Raw genomic sequence first — 23,692 nt, 5'->3', positions numbered from 1 at the left:
GGACACCAGATTAGACAAGAAAACAGAGCCAGAGAGCTGAGGGTGTCCCAGACATTGGAAGAAACACAGGAAAAAGGTGACAAGGCTGGGGAAGATCCTTGGAAGGCAGAATAGCATCTCGTTTTCCTCACTGCTTGCCTTGGTTTTCCAGTCAGGCAGGAAATACTCAAAACCAGGAAGGCAGCACTCCCTGGCAAGCCAGGTACAACCTGGAGACAAGGCTTCCCTTACTCTCCTCAGCCCTTTGAGAGCTGCCTCCTCCCAAACACAGCATCCAGGACATGCATGGAGTGTGGAGAGAAAGGCTCCTCCTAACTCACACCCTTCACACTTTGCGGGGATTTTACTGACACTTTTTCACATGTGAAGACCAGCGCAGAGCTGCAGGGCTACATCTTATCCCAGAGGAAGGCACCTTTCTGGAGTGAGGGATGCAGGGCAAGCCTGTAATAACCTTTCCTTGCTTCCTGCAGAAGCAGCTGGTGGAGGGTCTCAGCTGGTGATCCACAGGACCCTTGCTCTGCAGAGGCAGCCAGGCCACAATGTCACAGACAAAATCAGGGAAGCAGAGAAGAGCTGGGTAGCTCGAGGAGTTAAAGAAAGTAAAACCAAACAAATGAGAGCAGTAGGAAAGAACTAGTGAGTGGGAAAAGCAAATTAACAGGAGACAAGTTTCTCTCTTTCTCATCCCTGAGCAGCAATGTCAAACACAACTCCTGCTCCAGGGCTCTCAGCTTTGAGCACGCCTGGACTCTGAGATACAGAACAAAAGCCACAGCAGTGGTTTCACTTACGCTTGCATAGTTGTAGTAGCAGTGTGAAAACTGAAGAGGTTCTCTTTTGGGAACCAGGTTCGTATGGGGACATCATCTGCAAGAGAGACAGAGCAAAGCCTGAGCACCCAGCAGGCACAGACATCCTTCAGACAGCCACATCTCCTTCCCAAGGTCTTTCTCTCAGGACTTTCCTTCAGCATCCGGCCCTGACTGAACAGGAGTTCAAGTCTCATCCTCTTCATACAAATGCACACTGCCACTTGAGTATTCTGTAAATTCATGCTAAGCCTATCTATCAGGCTACTAAGTGAAGAATAAAACCTCTATCTTAAGCATTGGAGATTAGAATAATCCAGGAATTACAGAAGTGACATTTGAACTAGGAAAAAAAACCAATAAAAACAGGGAAAAGAAATATTTAAAAGCATTTTCTTGTCTCTGCCTTTTTCTTTATACCATTGATTTAAACTGTCCCATTCCTCTAGTTCTTTCTGATATAGCCCAGTAGAAGATGAAAAGCAACCTTCCACTCAGAACAGTAAGCCTGAAATATACTGTCCTTTTCTGCCACTGAAGTTTCAATAAACCCCTCTCACACCTGCTCTGGTGACTTGGCCTACAGGAGTCCCCCTGGTTTGGAAGTCAAACCACCCATCAACTCCACAACCTGCAGGTAACTGAGCTGATTTAGTCACCTCTCTTTGTAAACTGCCCTGCCTAAACCAGTTGTGGGGGTTTTCCTAATTCCAGGGCGTTACAACACTGCATCACCCTCACTGAATGACCACTGAGACAAAAAGCAAAATAAGTCACCAGTTATGTGTGTGGTGACCAGGAGGAGGAACCTGCCCAAGCAGCAGCTCCTGCTGAGAACTCTCAGGCTGAAGTCAGGCAGGAAGAGAACCAGAGGAGTGTTGAAATCCACTGCCACTGCCAGATCTCAGTGGTCTGGATTCCCGGGGTTGGGGGCTACCTGATTTTTCATCTTGCTTCACACCCAATTTGGGGCTCCCTTGCCTAATGCTTTGCCCCACGTTGCTGATTGTGTCTTGCCTCAATCATTCAAACCTTCAAATCTGATAATATTTAATATTCTGGCATTGTCAAAGTATTTGTTAATTGACTTTCACTGGCCCAAGCCCAGTCAAACTCCACATGCCCACTGCAGGCATAATTACTACAGACCTCCCATCTTACCAAATGTTTTGTACAGATCATCATATCCTACGGATTATTCCCGGAAAGTACAGAAAGTGGCTGCAATTACAAATGCAAAAAATGTTAACTGCAGCTGGGGAGCCTTCCTTTGAAGTGCAGCTTCCAAGAAATCTATAGAAAGCTGTACCAGACGCTCCTTCTCAGCTCACACTTTACGTCAAGACATGTTTAAAGGCACTCCAAGGAAATATATATGTTAAATGAAACTGCATTCCAGTATGCTAAAGACTTCTGATGCAGTCCCAAAGTCTGCTCTCCTCCAAAACACAGAGACAGAAGCAAAGCAGAACAACTCAAGACTGTAAATGAATTCCTTTTTTGAAGCCTCCAACCCACAGAAGTGGCAAAGGAGAAGTTGTACAAATTCCTTTTTAGCCAACTGTTCTGTACAGGCTTCTCAGGGACTACTCATCTCAAAGGACTGACAATCTCTTAATGTGTTTTACAGCTTTTAAGCCACAGGCTTTGGTTCAAAGCAGACCACAACAGCTAATATCCTTAGGAGGCTTTGCTGCACCATCGCTGGGAGTTTTCTCTCTTCTTCTCTTAGACTGGAGTTAACTTAAGAGAAACATCCCTGCCCTCCACAAAGCACTCAATGCAGAATAAAGTATTTGGGACTCTTCAGAGGGCAGAACATCAGCAGAGGAGCTCGCAGGTGGGGACTGGGCAGTACAGCTCAGCTCCAGAGCTCTCTCACCAAATTAAAATTCAGATTATGGGTACGGCTGTTGCTGCCAGGAGCGGGCAGCACATCCTTTCTGGCCAGGCAGAGCAGCTCGTTCTCCTTCCTTCTCACCATCAACTGTGAGGAAACAGTGGAGGAGCCAGGGGTCTGGTAAGACTGGAGGGACACCAGCACCACATCCAGCATCTCCAGCCACTTCCCACTGCACCCAAATCCCAGCACCTCTGTCCATGAGTGGATGTGTCTGTATCAGATGCTGGGAGCAGCCCAGGAGATGACAGCTTGTGCTTCCCTGGAATGGTGTCAGGCATCAGAAACTCGGCATCAAAATCCATATTCAGTGATGCCAATGGGCCTGGCTGCCTCAAGTGTTGGTTTGCAGGCAGCAACTTGTCATGTAAATGCAAACAGAAGCAGCACTGTCAGGTGAACCCTGGGGAAATCAGCCTCTCCTCCTCCACTTCTCTCTGCTCCCTTTTCCCTGCTAGCCAGGTAGGAAGGACATGCCAGGGAATTCTGGCAACCTGTGGCACCTGTGCTGTTCAGTTCTGGGGTTATCTCTGAGTAGAAACACTTGGATGGAGAGTGCAAGGGAACCAAGCTGAGGGAACTCTCCTTCCATGGAACCAGTTCTGTGATGGAATCTGGGCTTGGGGACACAGCCCTTTCTGTGCAGCCACACATATCACGACCCAGAGGTTTGAGATGAGCACCCAGGGGAGCTGCTGAAACAGGGAATGCCCAGGGGAGCATCCACAGGTCCCGCACTGCCACTTTGTTCCCATTTAATTAACTACTCTGACACATTTTCAGAAAGACACATCGCCACTCCACATTGATGACTGGCCCCAATGAAAATGGCTGCCTGGTTGAAAACAGATACTGAATTCCAAGGCCCAGTAATAGCACCTCCCTGCAGGAATTGCTAGCACATGGTTTCCAGCAAACACAGCTCCAGCTATGAGGAGCTAAACCCCTCCATTAATGATTTGCAGCTTTTCCTTGCTTTTGTATCAAGTAACTTCCTTCAGTCCCACAGTGCAAAGTGCAATTTTGATTTGTCCAGATGGTGGTTTGGGCTGGTTTGGGCTGGGATAAAGTTAATTTTCTTCACAGGAGCTGGTATTGGGCACATGCAGTGTCTGATGTGAAGCCCAAAAAGTCCTGGGGAACAGAGGAACAACACTTAAAGATCATGCACAGGATTTCAGGGGGCTGCAGTTTTTCCACATATTTCATAATCAGCTATTATTTCATCAGGCCATATATTCTACAATGTAGCCACCTAATATCAGGTACCTAGACATGAAAATATGGTCCGGCACCCAAACTTTTGGTGATTTTACCTGTAATAAACATCACTGCAGTATTTACCAGAAAACTACGAACCCAGGAATGCTGAACAGTTTCATCTCCACATTCCTCATACACAGTTTCTTTTCAAGGAGAAAACCCTGACCTTTCCTGGCCAGACTCTCTGGTCCAAATGCCTTGATGTGTGTTTACAGAAAAAAACAGACAAATCAGGCCAAAATCTTTGCCAGCCACATACAAGTGAAGATGGATTGCACATCAGTATATAATTCAAAGCACACAGACTGTGACATATATTTGATTAATGGTTCTGTTTTTAAAGACAAATTTTTTTGTTTGTTTTGGGGGTTTTTTTGTTTGTTTGTTTAATGTAATGGAATAATCACAAGCCCTATTCTCTGAGAACACTGCGAAGGGAAGCAAGGAGGGAAGAAACTCCAACACTGTTTTATTTGCTTGTATTTGTGGGAAGCCCATGAGGTGGCACTACACGAGTGGCTTCCAGCCCTGCAAACAACAATTCTGGGATCACAACACCATTACCTGAGGCTCCCACAAAGCAGTTCATAAAGATTTCCCCTGCCCGGCAAGAGGAAGAGAGAGGATCCTGCTCTGAACTGCCTCTGAGATGAGCATGGATGCAGGGCTTTGACAGTGCCTCCTCTTTTCCTCCACAGAAAAGCAGCTCACTGAGCTGCATGAAGGAGTCATGAAAACCACGCAGAGCAGCTGCTGATGACCAGAAGCTAGGACAAGCTGGCCTCCAACTGAGTTCAGCTTATTGCAAACTCCTCCTTTGACAATCCCTTTCCAGGCATGCTGTCCCACAGTACCGGAAGGGCCCAGGATCAAAACCCCTGTGCTGGGACGAGATGGGCATCACCTATCATGTCACCCAGCACCCACTTACCAGACACTCGATCGACACTGTACATCCTCTCCAGCCTTTTCCTGTGCCACCCAGCCTCGCCAGGCGGGTGCTGCTCCAGCTCAATGGACTGCTGGGAAGGGGCAGCCAGCCTGGTGCAGTTGGGGCACTCCTTGGAGCCCTGGCGGCCGCCCGGCCAGGCCTTGCAGTGCCGGACGCCGTGCGAGCCGCCGGCGCCGTGCGCGTGGTGGCCGTGGTGACACTCCTCGTGGGCAGCCCCCTTCATCACCACCAGTTCCATGCTGTCGTTCTCGTGCTCCGACAGCATCGGCCTCTCGCCGGAGATGGTGTAGACTCGCGGCTTGGGGCCCTCGCTCGGCATCTTCTCCGCCTGCTCCTCGGTGAAGCTCCTCTCGAATTTGCCGTCCGAGATGACCGAGAGCCGGCGCTTGTTCTGCGCCACCTGCTGCATCTCAGGGGAGTCCTCCTGCCCGATGTAGGAGTCTGCTAGCAGGTGATCTGAAACAAAAGGCACACGTTCCTTAAAGCAATGCCCCACAGACGCTGGCAAATTCATTCAGCAGGCGCTTTGCTAATGCTGTGTAAGAGAGACAGATACAGGAGGTGCCCGCAGGAACTGTTTCAGATGAATGTGTCCCCATCCCCACCTTCTAAACCCCCAGAGCAGCCATTGAAATGAGAAGTATTTCTCACACAGAGACCCAATATTTTAAATATGTGGGGCCACCCAACAACTCTAGAAGCAAATGCAGGTCTCATGGCACAGCCTGAAAATGCTGCCATGCAAGACAGCCCCGGTTCAGCTGCAGCCCTGTTCAGCCACACGAGGGCTACGGAGCTGGCCACAGTCTGCAGGACCAGGACCAGCACCACCTTCTCCAAGTGCCAAACTCTGAGTGTTTGGCGCATTGAGTTCTTTCAGAACACTGGCAAAGAGGCAAAGCAAGGTTTGGGTTTGTTTTTTCTTTTCCTCCTGATTTTCTGCCAGGTGGTTTGACATGAAAGAAATGCAGCAAGACTTCAGCTGACAGCTGCAGCACAGCACCCCGCTCCCGGCACGCCCCGGTGTCACAGATGGCCACGGCTCGGCCCGTGGGAGCTGTCCTGAAAGAAAACACAGCCGCTCCCTTTGCAGGGTAGGAAGATCCAAAGGAGAGAGGCCCATGAGTGCAACTATCTTTGGAGCCCACACACTGGATGAAGTGCCAGGAAATCTCAGCATTTCCATGGCAATTCCATGCATGAACCCAACAGTAGCTCCCACCCACCTGCTAATCCTTTTTCAAGTGGCTGTTAATTACCTCTTACACTTCCCTTTTCAGATGGGAAGCAGCTCGGGGACTGGCAAAAAGGCTCAGCAGGGAATGCATTATTTATATGACTTCTACCCCAAAAACGAAGTCATTAGTGTCCAGCACAGACAGAAGCACTTAAAACAGAGGCAGAAAGCAAAGCCAGGCCTTTATTTCAGTAGATATTTCAGGAACATAATTTCTTTAGCTGTTGAGTCATGACCTGGAAGAACTTGTCCACAATTTGAAGGTTTGGCTACCTTGCAACTGGCCATGAAGTGAAGGAGGAAGATGAGAACAACCTCTGGACAAGAGTGGTGGCAGTATGTAACATGGACCTTTCACTGTTGCCACATTCTGCTGCCTTTGAAGTGCTCCTGTGCCCCCCTGGGAGGAGCCCTCCCCAGCTGAGTCTGTACACGGTCAGCTTTTGAACCTGAAATCCATCCTGGAACAATCTCACATTGCCCAGGGCCTCTTCCCCTGCTCTGTTTGCAACCAGAACTGAGCCGGTACCAGTACAGGGTGTCACCCTTGTCTCATTTTTCTGCTTGTGATACACCTTCCTCCAGCACTGCTAGGAAATAAATCGGTCTCTGGCCACTCTGCTCAAGAAGTGACTGCCAGGGCTGTTCAGGCTGACACAAGTCAGGTTTCCTTTCATTTGCCTCCTCTCCATTTCTGGATACTGGAGGTGGCCAGGAGGAGACACTGTAGGAGTCCTGAAGAAAGAGCTGCACCTTTTGAACCTGCAGCTGATGCTCTCTCCAGGTTTCACATGAAGTCGAAAATCCAGGTCCAGGTATAGTGAGGGGTAGTGCCCCTCAGATACTGCCCAGGTAATGTGAAAGGCGGGCAAGGCTCTACTTTGCCCCAGTGTAGACATCTGCTCCAGGAGGAGCCTGATTGACAACAAGGGCCATTCCAGTGGGAGAAGGTGCTCCACAGGCTGTCACCCCAAAGCCTGTACCCATCTGCAGGGTACAGGGTCACAGAACAGTGCACAGAGTGGACACAGGCCCCAGAGTCTCTCAAACCACATGTCACCCCTCAAGAGGCAGCAAGTCCCCTGCATCTGCTCTCCAGCAGCTCAGATCCTCCCCAGCTCCAGGATTAACTGTGCTCTAGAGTGGGCATGTCTTGGGAAAACACCACCAAACGATTCCTTGAGATCTGCCAAGATCTGTGCTTGCTAATAGTGCCAAACAAACCATTTTTAAAATTAAAAACAAAGGCCAGCTCTAAGTACTCATCTCAACTTGTCAAATTTACTAATCTGTGTGGGCACAGTGACGCTACAGATTTCTTAAGACACCACAAAATCGTGGCTGACAGCTGCCCCTGCTCCTCCTGAAACTGATACTTGTATGGAAGATGCACAGCCTCCTCAGAGGGAACACACAGGAGTGTCACCTTCACTCACACGCTGACAGCGCTCTGGAATTCAGAGATCTAGGAATTCCTGAGCCCTGGGATCTGTGGCTAAATGGAAAAATGAAGTTCCCAAAGCATAATATGCCTGAAAATTCTGATGATCACAAGAGCAAAGAGACCAATACCAGTCTCTGTTTTATAAGCACTGAGGTCTGTTCAGCTCCACAAAGTTTACAGACATTTCAGGGGGCCATGACTGGTTTCAAGTAAGAGTCAATTTTTCACTGACATCTTGGCAGGATTGACCAGATATATTTGACATAAACTACCTACGTGATCTAGCATGCAAAATGTGAGGATTATCCTTTCTTCCTACCTTACTTGTCCCCTCCTCAAGTTGTTTTCACTTGTATTTATGTAGGAGTTTTCATGATCTACACTACAAAGGGCTGCCAGCACACCAATATGCTTTATTTTTTTTTTGTAAAACAATTGGATAATTCTTCATCTTCATTCAGTTTAGCACCTTCAGTAATTATACACTGAAGAAGCAACTTCATATGCAAAGGGAATACAAAGCTTTATTCAAGAGTAGTCGTTAATAAATAATTTATCTACAGAAAAAAATAGTGTGGAAGGAAAAGAGATTCAAACATCCATCATAAAGAATTATTGGCCTGTAGAACAGAATCCACACCATTCCAGGAGTCTGTGCATTCACATACACGAGGTCACACACACCAGCAGCCCCAAGATGTGACCAGTGACCCCGGTCTGTGCTTGCAGCGAACAGATTCAGGTGCCAAAGCACTGCACCTGTTGCCACGATGGCATTTGAGGCTAACAGTTTGCTTCTGCTAGGAAACAAGTCAGGCTGGTCCAGAACTCAATGCTGGATTAGAGCTGAGCCACAGGGATATCAGGTGAGGAGAACCAAGGGACACTAATGGGAGCTCAGCAATGACTGGAGCTGCCTTGTGGAGTCAGCTGCAGCAGGCTGCTGTTAACACCCTCGCCTCGAGCTGCTGCTCCCTTCTTTTCATTTTCACATCGCTCTTGCCACCTCTCCCACTGCCAGCTGCTCACCCACCTGCCACGGCAGCCCCGGGCAGCGTGACTGGGCAGCCTGGCACAGCTCCTCCTCTCCAGCCACGCCAACCCAGCTGCCCGGGGAAGGACTGCTCCCCCATCTGCCTTCAGCAGCAACACCTGTGTCTCACACAGCTGCAAAGCTACTTAGGACTGGATAAATCAGGGTCCTCAGGTTCTTTTCACCTTGATTCCTGCTCTGCATGGATTTATTGTGCATGAGGGACTGAGCAGCAAGATGAAGGGAAGAAGACCAGTGTGCTTCATCTGTAGATCGTGTGTCCATTGGTACCAGAAACATCCAGAGGGTATTTCATTTCCATCATACTCCCCTGCCTACCTGGGCCAAGTCCAGCAGGGCATGACATCCAGTCCTGAGGGCCACACCACTTCTCACCCCACTTTGTTATGTACTTGAACATACATCTTTTTGTCTTTTGGGCTTCACTTGCTCCTGTCTGACATTTCTTTCTCCACCTTCCACACAGCACTGCCCAACACAGAGCACACGCGTGACCAAAGACTGACAGCAGTGATAATCTGTGCTGGGCAACTTGCAGTATCTTTGGAAAAAAGGAACCCACATTCTCATCAGTACATGTAGTTCCTGATAACTAGGCATTAATTAGTATTAGATACTTACAATACATCCTTTCTCATTCAGCAGCTCTAGCTTGAGCACTCACTCTGACTTAGGGAACTGAGAAAGGACTTGCACATTTTCCTTTCACGCCACCACATTTCTCCAGAGCAGGGACCATGCTGGGATCAGGCCCAGCTGACTGATGCCCATCCACAACTGTGGAGCCGAGCTCCTATCTGCTGCAGACTGCCTTGTGACCTCGTGGGATGAGAAGTTTATAAATCAAGGCAGAATATAGCCACAAGGCACAGACAGAAGCTCAAAATTTATTCCTGTATTTAGCAGCTAAACTGATGATTAAAGCACCTCAGATTTAAAGCCTCCGCTCCAGCATCAGAGGCAAAGTGGCAAAGGGGAATCCAGATAAACCCTATTAATAGAACATCTGTCATCTTAAAAAAAAAAAAAATTAAAAAAAAATCAGAGACAGTTCTTTCTTCCCTGTTCCTCCTCAGCTGGAACTCTCTGGACCTGATGTTTATGACAATTAAGTTCCAACTTTAAACCAAAGAACTGCTGTAGTCACTGAAGATAAATGGAAAGTTTTGGGTGTACATGGCCTTGCTCACAGAAGTAGGAATGAAGTTACTGATGTTTTTACCTTGCACCAGGAGGAATCCAGGTGATTCCCTCAGTGAGGGGAGCAGACAGGTGCTCTGGTCACAGCTGAGGGCACTGAAAATCCCGTAACAACCATTCAAATGACACAGCTGAGAAGTTTCTCTTGCAATCTCAATTCCAAGACCTCCCACATGCCTGTCACTGCCCCTCAGGTGTGCTGGCAAGTCCTGGTCTCTTCTGCTCCCTCTCAGAGATGTAATTCAGAGCTTCTCCCCATGCCAGCTCTGTTCTCCCAACAATGTGAGCCCTGGCACAGGACAGGCAGCCCACCCCGCTGGGCTCAGGGCTGAAATGTGATCAAGAAATAGTCACGGGGGAAAAAACAGGAATTTTGTTTAAATTATTGAAGCATGAGGCAGGAAGATCAAAATGGGAGATACAACAATTAAAAAAAAAGTCACAGTGGCATTTCAGCCATGCAGTAGCTTCAGAGCCAAGTGAATAGACAGAATCACAGAATAGCTGGGCTTGGAAGGGATGTCTGGAGATCATCCAGTCCAAGCCCCTGCCAAGGAAGGGTCACATGAAGCAGGTGACACAGGAACACGTCCAGGTGGGTTTGGAATGTCTCCAGAGAGGGAGACTCCACACCCTCCCTGGGCACCCAATCCAGAGCTCTTTCTACCTTCCTCATGCTGAGGTGGAACTTCTTGTGTTTTAGTTCATGGCCATTGCTCCCTGTCCTGTCACTAGAACCACTGAACAGAGCCTGGCACCATCCCCTGACACCCCTTGGAGATATTCATGTGCATTAATCAGAGCCCCTCTGAGACTTCTCTGCTCCAGACTAACCAGACCCAGCTCCTGCAGTCCCTCCTCATGTGAGAGATGCTCCAGACCCCTCATTGCTTTTGTGGCCTCTGCTGGACCCACTCCAGCAGCTCCTTGTCTTTCTTGAGCTGTGCACAAGGACCTGCACAATGTTGACTATGGGTTACTTGAGGCCTGACCAGGCCAGCCCCATCATGACTTTCCTGGGCACCCCAACCCCACTGCTCCTGAGGAGAGAACGCCACACACTTCCTTGCAAAGCCACAGGAACAGGCAAAGGCTGCTGCTGGAAGGGAGCTGCTCTGAGAAACCAGAAGGTCACTTAACAATGACAAAATGGTTCCAATTAGTCCTCCCTGCTCAAATGGGCTTCGAAAACAAACAAACTCAAGACAGAATTGACCTGGCGTCTCACAGGTGAGTAACCTTTTAGTCTGGCCTGTAACATTAATGTGAATAGATGAAATTGCTACTGTGAGACACGACCCAAAGGAGCAAGTGGCAGCTCCATCACCGGCCTCAGCATCTCCATGGTAACACTGTGACCTACGTCTTTGTTCTCTTTATAAACCAACAGCATATTCCACAGCAAGTTTCAGGATACACCCACACCATCCTTGCACTGGCTGATGCTGGAAGAGGCCTGAAGCCCTCAGAGACGAGATTTCACATCCCTGCTCTGTCCTGAGCCCAGGCCACCTACAACTCCCTCCAGAGCATGGAGGGAGTCTTCCCAAAAAGGCCACCTCCACCTCATCAGCACAGGGATACAGTGAGAGCAGGGCTAGCTGCACTGCTGGGTCTGTCCTGGGGACAGGACAAACATCCTCTAGAGAAAAAGGCCAAGCTGGTGCTTACTCTGAACCAGGCTGGGCTGGCAGCTCCACAGTCTAAACCCAGGAAACTGAATGTCCCTCTCAGAGCACTGCACAGCTGCAGCTTTACTTGCTGGTGGCACAGAAAGCTCAGATCACAGGTTACTCAGCCTGAAGCACCTATGAAGCCTCACCTGGGGTTTCTCTAACCCCATGCCAGTTTCTGGCAGCATCAGGAAGCTCCTCTGTGCCTGGCTGCTCCCTCCACACACACTCACAGCCAAAGCCCAGGCTCCAAACACAAGTGACTGATCCAGTGGTGGCTCCACATTCAGCACAGGCACAAACATGCTTTTGCTCCTGCCACTCCTCCCCACTGCCACTTGGCCTGGGGAAGCTCACAAGGGCCCTCTTCTCCCTACACGCTCACACTGATGACTGAAACAACATGCAAAAAACAATGGAAAGACACAAAGATGACTTTTCTTGAGCTTAAGCTTTTCCAGTTTCAGTAACTGCCCCCTTTGGTTTGTCCTGATGCAAACCAGTAGCAATGCTGGTTTAGCAGGAGCCATGGAGAATTTGGCTCAAGGCCTGCTAGGCAGCTCCTGCCCAAGGCCCATCACCTCTGCAGCACCAAGGACACCTTATATTTGATCTCTCCCTCCCTCTCTCTTGTTTCCAGAGCCTCTCCTACACAGCTTGCCCAGGACCGCCAGTCACAGTGGGCAGCCCAGTGCTGCATCTTACAGCCCCCCACTCCAGCAGCAGCAGCTGCCCCCCCCCAATAACCCCACTGAGCAAAAGAGATTTAAAACGTAACAGGAAAAAAAACCCCACAGCTTCCTTCCCGATGCTTGTGTCTGAATCCCAGCTCACCAGGATAGATCCCTGCTTCCCCAGACAGCAGGACATTTCTCAAAGGCTCTGCTTGCTGTCCTTTTCAATGTCACTGCCCCATGCCCTGGTACCTTTTCCTCTCACAGTTCCAGAACATGGAGATAAAATCTAATGCATTATCTCAGTGTGGGGCCTCTGACACCTAAGCTGGAGAATGCCCAAATTCCATGAGCTCCGTGGACTGAGCTTTATTCTCTGCAGCCTTTTTACACTTCCCTTTCACAACATTTCAATCCCTTTCTGCATCCTTCTCCTAAGTCCATCCCAAGGGACACCCACTTCTACATTAAAAGGTGCCAGAAAGCTACAAAAGTCAGCAAAGACTCTGACCACAGCCTTGGAGGCAGAATGAATGCTGAACGTGGCAAAGTGCTCTTTGTGGGAACCTTCCCAGATCTTCAGCCTGCATGAATAAGCCAGCAATTAATAGAGGCAGGAAGAGAGCAGGAGATGCATCACCACCCTGGCACCAGCTCCCTCAGCACATCCATATCCTGTCACCTGCAGCAGAGTCCAACCCTCCCTTTTCTTCTAATTCCTCAAAATATTTTAAAGATCAGGGGAAAAAAATCTGAGTGATCCCAAAGGGACAACCCCACCATCCTCTGCATTCATACCCCACCACCAGGAAACTGCTCTGTTCCGAAAAGGAAACAAATGAAGAAAACTCTGTTTAGTCATCATCCCTGACATAACCTCTGAGAAAGAGGAGAGGTAAATGCACCTCTGCAGTCACCTGAAAACAAACCTTTTCCAGAATAAGACACTGGGGGGTTGCACAGGAATAGTAACACAATGTTTCTGACCCATGAAGTTCTTGGGCCTCACATCAGGAAGAATCAGAAGCTGTAACCAACAAATGCTCCCCCTCACCTTTCTTCCCTCCAGGTACACCCTGCAACACCTGCAAGCCTCTCTACCTCATGCAGCTGTGCATCTCCACACATCCTGCCCCAGCAAAGCAAGCAGAGCATGAACACACTGCACTTTTACTGAAAGCAGAAGGTAAACACAGCCTTGCACATAACTCAGCCCTTGGACGAGGCAGCTGGCCTGTCCTGCTGATCTACAATCCCTCTGCATCTCTCCATTACCACTCCCCAGTTTCTCCAAGACATTCTGCCACACAAAAACACACAAGCTCTCCAGAGGAGCCACCACAAATAAAAGTTACGACTGAAGAAGCAGCTCTTTGATCAGCTGTGGGATGTGAAGTTATGAGGGTTGCAAAAGTCATTATATCTTTTTCCTTTCCTTGGAGTCAAGGGACTAAAAAGATAAAAAAAAAAAAGGCAAACTAAAATGGATAGTCCTCAGAGAAAAAAGTGCAGCTGAAGCGGAGCAAGTTGGGCCAGTGTCTGCACATTTGGCATCTCCCTCCACATCTCCATGGATCTCCTGGGCTTCTGGGGGTGTCAGAGCTTCCCCCCTCTGCTGAGGAGCTGAACCAGCAGATACAGTAGCAAAGGACTGACATCCCAAAGATTCACACCCACCTCATTTTCTGCATGAGGATTGCCCTGCACAGGGAGAGAGAAGGGTTCTAGTTCTTGGGTCCAGAAAAGGAGGATCCTGCCCTTCATTCCTCCATTTATGCCTTCATTGTCCCACTGATGGCTCTACCACCTTCTTCCTGCTCCTCAAAATCCACATCTTTTCTCCCCTCATTGCATTCATCAGTACTTTAAACATTTCTTAAACCATTTTTTTTCTGGACTGAATGAAGGCCTGCCTCCTTCCAGTCATATTTAGGCCAGAGCTTTCATCTCAGCTCAATCTGCTGGCAGTGCAGGAAGCACCTGGGTGCACAGTTGGGGTTATGACAGCAGGAACCAGCCTGCCCCACCAGGTACAACACTCAAGGTGAACGCTCAGAGCTGACAGGCACTGAGGACTCGATTCTTTGGAGCACTGAGCTTTCAGGACCTAAGGCACCAACACATACAAGTGGCCATTCAACCAGAGGATGCAAGTGGGCTTTGCACGACTCCTCCCTGCTCACATTGCCTCTGCCTGCTCTCTCTGAGGAGCTGGAGCCCATTCAGGTCCCTCTGGATCTGTGCTGTGCCTTCAACTTCTACAGCAGAGCCCCATCCCCTGCTTCCCTGGAGGCACTGGGTGACAGCTCCAGCCCCCAGCCCAGCCAAAGGTGAAGCCTCCAGAACTGGCACAAGTGATCCTGAGATGGAATTTCTGCAGGAAGGAAAGACGTGACTTCCCTGTGATCGGGCTGCTGGGATGAACTAAAAGAAGCCAAATTTTCTACTCGCTGCATTTTTTATTGGATAGCAACCTTCCTACTAGGGTTATTTATAAAGAAGTGTTACAGACTGTGTTAAGTTATACATTGCAGAATTTCAAAAGATGACTTAAAAATGACAATTCTTTTCTTTTCCTCCCCTCTTCCTCAGAATTCAGAGTAATTTCTAGGGAATTTTATTTCTTTCCAAGTGGATACTTAAGGATCCCGTAAGTACTGTGGTATTTCCAAGTGTGTCTCTCACTGCTTGATTCTTGCCTGTGGCAACTAAATTCTCCTGGATCCAAAAACAATCTCAAGGCTGAAACACCGAGGAGCAGCGGGTAAAAAGGCTTCCCCAGAGAGCTTGTGGATGTCACAAGCACAGAGAGGGCTGGAATGCTGCTCTGGGGAGCCTGGCTGTGGCACACGATCCAGAAGTCACAGCAGCTCCCTTTCCATGCTCTCCTTACCCACAGACAGAGCAACCAGGAGCACCACAATGATGAGTTAAAGAGCAGCTTTTTAAGTGCACATCAGAGAGACTCCCACTCCCTGGATCTGACCAGGACTGCCCAGGCCTCAGGCACCTGAACAGATCTGCAACTTCCTCTTGTCTCCATCAGAGATTCTCTGCCTGGCCCCAACTTGACACCACAGGTACTACAAGGGCACTACAAAGTGAGCAGGAGCCAACACTTCTCCCTGTTGGAAACTGGGGTGTGGGGACTGCAAAAAGGACTGGCAAGACTCCAGGTGACAGAAGCACCTGCAGAAACGGCCACAATGGAAGGAACAGAACAAAAACAAAAACAAAAAAAAAAATTAAATAAATAAATAAAAAAAAAAATCAAGGTTTTGCCGTTCTGCGAAGCTCCTGCCGGCCTCTCTCTGCACAGCTTGTCCAGTCCTCCCTTCCTGCTGCCCAACAGACACTTCAACTGACCTGCACCAAACCCCAGCCTTTCTCTCCCCTTCCTTTCCTACCTCCATGTGCTGTTCTTACACCAAATATTGTAAGTAAAATGTCACTGGAGTTATTCATTAAAAGAAACCAAGAAAAAGTCAGTACATTATCTTAGAGCCTTTCCATTCACAACATTAGCACACTTCCGGCAAGGACAACTTGAAGGTCATTAGAACAAATTCAAGAAAAAAGGAAAGGACTTAGCTGGCTGCCAAAGACTGTGTGATTACTCTTACAGCAAGAGGCGCCTTGCCTCTTTAAGAGGCTTAAACACACACAGCTTACCTAAAATGATAGCATCACTCTACATTACATTCTGTTTAATAACTTTATCTCTGCACAACAGTTCAACAGCACAGAACAATTTGTTACTTGTTCACAGAGACTTTCTGTGGATTCCACAGGATTTTCTGTAGCTTTTGCAATGAATTTATTGCCTGCATAATATTTTCCTTCATTACAGAGGAGACACAGCCCTGTTAGAAGTCAGGTGAGTTTATCTTGCCCTCTCCTGCCCATCAAGCAGAACTCATGATAAGCTGATGGGGACAATATCTACATGGAAAATACTGACACATTAGCCAGCAGATGTAGTGCCCTCACCTAGGCAAACCTCAGTTTAACCCCTGTTGAAGCAAACACTGGGAATAAATCTAGATGTCACCTCTGTCAGCAAGGTTTCACACCAATGAATAGAATTTAGCTCACCTGTTTTTTTATATTGCAGCGAAAGCAAGACCTGGGAGTCACAAACCAGTGCAGAAGCCTTGTGCAGTGCTGTCACTTCCCAGCTGCAACTCCTCCTAAGGACATCAGCTGCAGGGGTGAATTTATGACAGGGCATTTTTTCCCTGACTGAACTGACCCCCACAGACCACCCAAGCCTTGGGTCACCAAACTGCCTTTTCTCCTTGGGGGGCAACTCCTCCTGCCTATCTGCTGCTGAGATCTCACTCTGCTCACGACAGATAAACAAATGCACTTTCATTTATCACAGGTGCAGGCACACAAGGGCATAACCAAGGCACATCAGTTCTCTTACCTGAGCCGTTTCTGCCTTCAGGATGGTTTTGTGAAAGGTATTCTCCAAAAGCCCTCGCTGCTCTGTGTCCCAGCATCAGGAGGCAGCCAAGGAGAGAAAGAGAGAGATCTGTGATGTTTAAAGGCCAAGGAAAGAAGGAACAGTTCAATTCCAACACACTGCTGTGCTCCTGCAGCTGCCATTCCCTGAGCCTCAGGTGACACCCATGGAAATAACACTGTCAGAGCAGTGAGGCTTCCTCATTACACACCAGGACTCCAGTGCTTCTGGTGGAACCTCAGTGCTCCCCTGGCCAAAGGGGGAAACAGAGCTGGACTAGAAATCCAGGACTAGTTTAGGCTTTAGCTTCTCTGTTATAAAAATGAAAAAATATGAAAAATGAAAATGCACCTGCATTAAATCTGTGATGCACACAGGAACTGGCTCACTACCTCTAGCCCCCCTGAGTTAAGCCCCTTCTGCCAGCCCCAGGAAGGAGGTATCTCCACCCCAGAGTCAACCACCACTCCAGGGTCCTACAGGTCCTGAAAGCTTCCACTTGGGAGCCATCACAGCTCAGATGTGGATGCTAATGTCCATTTGACTTACCTGAACCCTACGTTTTCAAGCCCCAGCTATGTCAGTATTTGGATTACTGGACAAGCTTATTTGAGAGACACCCACAACCTCCCACAAAAGCAGTTCCTGCTTCTCTGATGGATTCAAGTCTTGTGGATGACCGAGGATTTACTGGAATATATTAAGAATCAAGCAAGCAGGGCGAGCTCAACCCTTATCACACATCCAGGCCTACGTAAGAGAGCAAACCTATGAATATTCCAACCAGGGAAGAGCTTTCTGCTTGCAACCCACACAGGAAAGGAATCTTGGTCAAGGCATGGAACACAGTAACCTCCAGACTCCAACTGCCAGGGTATTTGTAATTGTTCTTCTGATTGTTCTTCTGTACCCAACACACCTGTGACTCAAGAGAGCCAATACTAGAGCCAGGTTTTCCCCAGCCAGCCATTTTCTCCAGGTTTGTAAACAATTTCTCCAAGGTCTGCAGCATCCCAATCAGGCCGAGCTGCCATTGGGCAGCCCAGGGTAGAGACTGGCAAAGAGGGAGATGAAACAGCTACCCACCCCCTTGGCAAGCCAAGCCAAGAAACCAAAAGCTGAGCATCCTCAGCCCTCAAGCATCTCCTGGGGAAGAACCAGACTTGCTGCAACAGGGAAGACTCTCCATACTGAAGCATCACATCCACTGTCCTCCTCCTTCCGAGGTGCTCAGCCTCAGAACATCCTCTCCAGTTCAAGCTGCTGCAAAAGGCTCATAATGGCCATTCAATATCTAAGTGGAAAATGGCTCTGACCTCCAAAAACACCATCTGCTTTGCATACCTCAACTTGTGTAGCCAGGAGCTTTCCCACTGCTTTTATGAACCACCTCCCAAAGGAGAAAATGTTAACAAGGCTCCAATGCACTTCCCAGAGTGACTCGGGCTGGAAGGAGTGGGAAGTCCATTTGTCATCCACAGCCAGCAACAGAGGATCAATATGAACGATGAAGAAAGAGTAATTTAATCTCCCTGGGACTAAATTTCAGCACAGTCAAATGCAAAATGCTTTGGAGCAGCACAGCTGGAGCTGTGCAAGAAGAAAGGTTTAAGCTTCCGCATCTTTACAGACTACCAGACAATGCTGAGGTTTTCCCTGTTTTCAGATTCTTATGTGTCCAGTCGCAGGCTGTACCTTTAGACACTGGCTTGGGGTGGCAGCTGCCCAAACTGTCCTCCTCAGTGCCTAACACCCCCAGAGACGGTCACAAGGATGCTCTGTCACACGGGGAGCTCTACAATCAGCCCACAATCCCCACTGTGAAGAGCAAAGGGTTCACCATCGTGGTTCACCCATCCAGGAGGACGAGCACCTCATGGGTGCTCCTGGCACCCTCAGCCTTTCTGTCCAGGCAAAAAGCAGGACTTGATCCTGGAGCAACACACAAATGCAAGGTTAGGAACTGGAGTGCAGCTGCTTCAGAGAAGTGGTTGAGTCACCATCCCTGGAAGTGTGGATTTGACACTTGGGGCATGGTTTAGTGGTGGATGTGGCAGGGTTTGGTTTGCAGTTGGACTCTCTGACCTTGGAGGTCTTTTCCAACCTAAAAAATTCTGTGATTTTAACATCAGGCTACTCAGCTGCAACAGGAATTCCTGAGCTGCTCCTGTACTCCATCTCCGAGGTGGTTAAAGCTCAGCCAAAGCCACGGCTGATCCTGAACACCACCGGCGACAGCACGGCTTTAAAAAGATGGCTGGGCATGAGATTCCAAGATCTCTTCCATCAAAACTTCTGGGACTCCAAGGTTTCCCATGAAAATGTCTGTCCTTGTGAGGCATCACCAACACCATTCACAAACAGGGTACACATTTAGACCATTGGGAAACACTCTGAAGCTTCCCTTTTGCATCAGCAGTCATTCCATGTAGAAAGAATAACAGCATAGCAAGTTCTCAGGTAAATTATCAGTGAGAGAACATGGTGATTTACACAAAAAATGCTGAAATATGATGATAGTCTGTAACCAGTTCAAAAGCTCCACGAGCTCCAAATTCATCTCTCATTCTCTCCATTCATCTCTTTGCCAATGCCCAAAGCTGTTTTGTCTGTCTGAAAATATGAACCAATGCTTCAACTTTAGCTTGCAAACCATGGGCTCAAAACACCAGTACAAAGCAATTCCTAAGATCCAAACTGAAAACTGGCTAAGACAGAGCCAGAGAAGCACTGCTGCCCATCTTACTGCATGGTGAAAACAGTGTCACTCAGTAAAAGCCCAGGCTGGAAGGAGCTGCAGTGTCTCTAACCTCACACTCTGGTTTCCCCGAGCAGAGGAGGGAGGAAGGTACAATCCCAGGTGCCAGAGCTCGCAGAGAACAGGTCATACCCAGAGAACAGGTCATACCCAGAGCTCTCGTGCAGGTCAGAAGCACAGTCAGGGAGCATGGAGCTGCTCAAAAACATTACTCCCTGCCCAAGCTGAACCTGCAGGGTTCTGGCCATTCTACCCCGTGGGTCTCACAGCCTTCATGCAAGAGCAAACAAATGTGGACACAGCTCCCCAGCCCCAGTGCACATGGCAATGCTGCCTGCACAGCACCGTGTGCAACAGGGGGTTTCCACCCAATTACACCAGAAACTTCACACTAATTATTCTGCCTATTATCTCAGTGGTTCCCTTCCACATTCCCGCTTTCAGAGTGCCATCGGCTTCTCCTTGGCCATGCCTCAGCGGATCTCCCACAGATGTCTGCACACGCCCTTTGCCAAGGGGACTCTGATGGCCACACTTGCTCCTTATGGCTGCATGCCCCTTGCCAAGCCTTTTGCATTCCTTCCCTGCCCTCACAGTCATACCAGTTCACCAGCACTTGCCCGGATCATTATTGTGCCATTTCTCCGCTCTCCTTGGCTACCCATCAGCTTGATCAAGATAAAGCCAGAGCAAAATTCAAACAGATGGTAGCTGTTCTATTCATCCCATTCTTTTCTCCCTCTTTTATCTGTTACCACAAGTCACACGATCAGACTCTCAGCTCAGCTCTGCCTCCATGATCGCTGCCCGTGGAGTTCAAGTCCCCTCACACCATTGGACAGCACTGGACATAAACCCCTTCAACTGGGCTCTGAGCAGAGACATCTTGGGATAATTTAACTGGCAAGAGATGAAAAAGAAAACTTGCTTCACATAAATGAGATGAAGTACAAGGTGCCTTACAGCTCCATGGGCCGGTGAGCTATGACACTGAGTGTGTGACACTGCAAAAGCTGCATACAAATGAGCAGGTAGCACTGAGAGGTGATCAGCTGACGACAGGACAAGTTTAGCCCTGACTCATCTGGAGAGAGGTTTTCATTTTAGTAGCAGACCAGACCTGCATGTCACACAGTCAGCACAGCTTGAGTTAACAAAAGGACATCAAGCAGGGACCAGGGCTCTAGCACACTGTGCTGCTCAGTCTACCCAGCACAGACAAGCCTCAGAAAACACCAGCATTTCCTCCAGCATTCCATCAGAACGGCTCCAGGGAGGGAAGGAGGGATGGGCAGCACAACACAGGCGGCAAAGGCAGCTGCCCTTCTGAGGGCATTTTCCAGTACTCACTGTGCCTCAGATGTCAGAGCAGGACTCGGGTCTGGAAGAGAACTGTGAAGAAGCACAGACAGTCTAGACAGAGATTTGCTCGAAGGAGCAGAGCCGCCAAATAACAGAGATCTCAATTACAATGTAATAAGCACAGAATGGCCTTCATGTCTCTGAAATAATCACATCAGCGGGATAAAAGGGGCCTTGATGCACACGAGCAGCTATGAGAAACTGATGCACATAAATTTATCCACCAAACTGACACTTACAGAGTGAAGAAATGCAGATTGAAACACTCAGAGATACAGGAAAGACCTCAGATAACTCAATTTAGAGCACAGCAAAACCTGGACTATTCAGGAGTATTACATGGAAAAATAAAGAACACCCACCACCTTCTCCTGCTCCTTCAGAAGTAATGCCCAGAGGAGTTGCAGCAGGAATCTGTTGTGACTGCATCTGACAGTGCTGCATCTCAGGCATACAAGAGAGAAGAGACCTGCATCATCAGGACCTACGTCCTCCTACAGCAGCAATCCTGCTCTTGTCACCAAGCAGAGAAGGGAACACCTCCAGCACATCCATAGTTAACAGCTCAGTCATTAAAGACTGTTGACACCTACGTTATTTAAGCCTAATAGTAACAATACCCTGACAAAAATTAGTTTTCTAAAATATCTATGTAGAGAAATGGTAGCTGGAAAATTTTAATCTTAAAATTCTCACTCTCAATTAAGGGAGATTGGATGTCAGCAATGGGTCTTAGAGACCCCCACAGTATCAGAGCAATTTGTGATCACAAAGTTTGGACAGGAGAAGAGAAGAAGAACAGGCAGAAGTCAAAAAGAAGGCAATCAAAGAGACAGTTCATACTGCTCATCAGAAAATTCACAAGCAGAAAAGAAGAATCTAGACTCCATGAAGAACCCTGAGCTAAGCCAAAAATCACTCACGCAGCAAGAAGCCTGCGATAAGGTACCTGGTCACTTACCTCTGCATTTCATCAATGAAAAATTTACCCTTTCACAGCAACTAATGCCGTGTTCAAAGCTGCTCTTCATCCCTCTCTAGGCAGGAAGAAAGGGAGTGAGACCAAATTCTTATCCCTCTGTGGGCTTTCCTGGACTAGATGCCAAGGTCATGGAATTGGGCAAGACAAATCACACTCTTAACTCAAATATTTCCTCTGCTAATGACTGCAAGAAGAGATGGTTCTGGAACACCCAGCAAAAGCCTCATGTCTGTTTGCTCTCACCATCATGCTCTCCCAAAGAACAGCTTAATACAAAGCAGAGCTGCAGGAAAACATCTGTTTTATTGCCTCATTTGGGGTGCCAGTGTTTTCCCGTAGGCGTCAAGGCAGCAAGGGCAACGAAATCCCATTTCTGAAGGGCTTTGGTTCATCTGCACCCTTGGAAAAGTTTTAAGGAAGCCAAGGAGCACAGGCACAGCCAGGGCCCTGGAGAGGCTGTCAGCGGAGGGGCAGCACCAAGGTCACTGCTCAAGGACAACTGCGTCAGCCCTGCCTTCAGCACTGGGGCCCAGGAGCTGCAGGGCAATAAAAGCACAGGCAGGGAGGGAACAATCCCTCCTCACAGGGAGATCCTGCATCCAAGCCTTTCAGAGGCAAACGGAGCAGCAGCACCCAGCACAGCCGCTTCTTGGGTGTACAGGGCGCTGCAACTCCCCCAGGAGAAGACGACCACTGAGACCAAGTTCAGCAGCATCGTGGGTGTTCTCCACAGTGTTGGCACAGAGCAATTGCGTCCTTAGTTTGTAAGAAGCTACTTAAAAGACCCAGCACACAACACTGGAGCTTAATGAATGCTCCTGGGACAAAAGACTCCCCTGAGTCGCCCTGCAAGGATTTTATTTTAACAATCTAGGGAGCCTGCACCTCCTGCTTGGATCCCATTACTCACACCAGCTAACAAGCCCTGCTCCTTGCTCAGTAAGACAGTCAAGTGTGCACACACACTCCACAGCCACACGTATGAAATACACACCACGGTCACTTTGACTTGCAGCGGAACTCCAGGAGATGATTTTTCTCTCTAAAGAGAAATCATGAGAAATATCAACAGGACAGAGCCCAGAAGATGCAAAGAAGCAATTCCAGGGCATCTCCTGCAGCACAAGAACAGGATCCCCCAGCTGCCTACACCCACAGGGCACATGATCATTGCAGCAGTGCTACCCACACAGGTGACCCCAGTGCCCAGCCCTCATGGGGTGGACAGAACAGTCTCTCTGTAGCCGTATCCAGTGTCCTACAGAGTCCTTGCTGTAGATAAGGACGTGGGAGATACATGGAGGAGGACGCAGGGCAGAGCAGAGGAGCTGTGCATGATGTGCTCTAGGAAACCTTTCAGCAGGTGGGTCATTGCCACTGTAGGAATTCTAAGCATAAGTGAGCCCACGGGAGCAGGGACTGAGCTGTGCCCGGAGCGGCAGGATGGACGCACATGGACACCTCCAGCACCTTCTCCATGCAGGGAGCCCCTCGGCAAGTTTGCTGACCTCCTCAAATGATTTTTGGATCAGGAATTTGTAGCACAGGCATCAACAGGGAGACACAGAAAAGCACCTGTCCTGTGTCGTGGTCCATGTGACCAGACACACCTCAAGGGCATTATGTCCCCCAGCCCAAACCCACTCATAACTTTTCTGGTCCAACCACCTGAATTCACAGACACAGACACCACAGACAGCTCCCACAGACCCGTACCTGCAGCTTGCCAGCAGTCGCAGCAGGTGTGGAGCAAACCAGAACCCTCGAGGCACCTCCTGGACTCCACACAGTTGGTAGAACCTGAGCAGCATTTGCCAACCCTGGTGTAGGCTAACAAGTCATTACGTTCAAAACACATTAGTCGCTCCCAAACACCCACACTGCCATTTGAAATCCTTCCAATTACTGAGTGT

General features: G+C 48.7%; 1 protein-coding gene across 4 annotated transcripts in view; it reads right to left on the bottom strand.

Annotated features, from left to right (window-relative positions):
- Positions 1–23,692, bottom strand: part of NSMF (NMDA receptor synaptonuclear signaling and neuronal migration factor) — a 44,776-nt gene that overhangs the window by 19,488 nt on the left and 1,596 nt on the right. For all 4 annotated transcript variants that reach the window (XM_066201191.1, XM_066201193.1, XM_066201192.1 and 1 more), the window contains exons 2-4: positions 16,639–16,700; positions 4,907–5,383; positions 795–870 (exon numbers count right to left, since the gene is read on the bottom strand). In XM_066201191.1, the coding sequence (XP_066057288.1) occupies positions 795–870; positions 4,907–5,383; positions 16,639–16,700 (615 nt within the window). The remainder of the gene's footprint in view (positions 1–794; positions 871–4,906; positions 5,384–16,638; positions 16,701–23,692) is intronic.

The sequence above is a fragment of the Chamaea fasciata genome, unplaced genomic scaffold, assembly GCF_029207755.1.
Source record: "Chamaea fasciata isolate MVZ Bird 193981 ecotype frontalis unplaced genomic scaffold, bChaFas1.0.hap1 SCAF_20, whole genome shotgun sequence".
Taxonomy (NCBI): domain Eukaryota; kingdom Metazoa; phylum Chordata; class Aves; order Passeriformes; family Sylviidae; genus Chamaea; species Chamaea fasciata.
The sequence above is the reverse complement of the archived record's forward strand: the minus strand, read 5'-3'. Positions and strand labels throughout refer to the sequence as shown.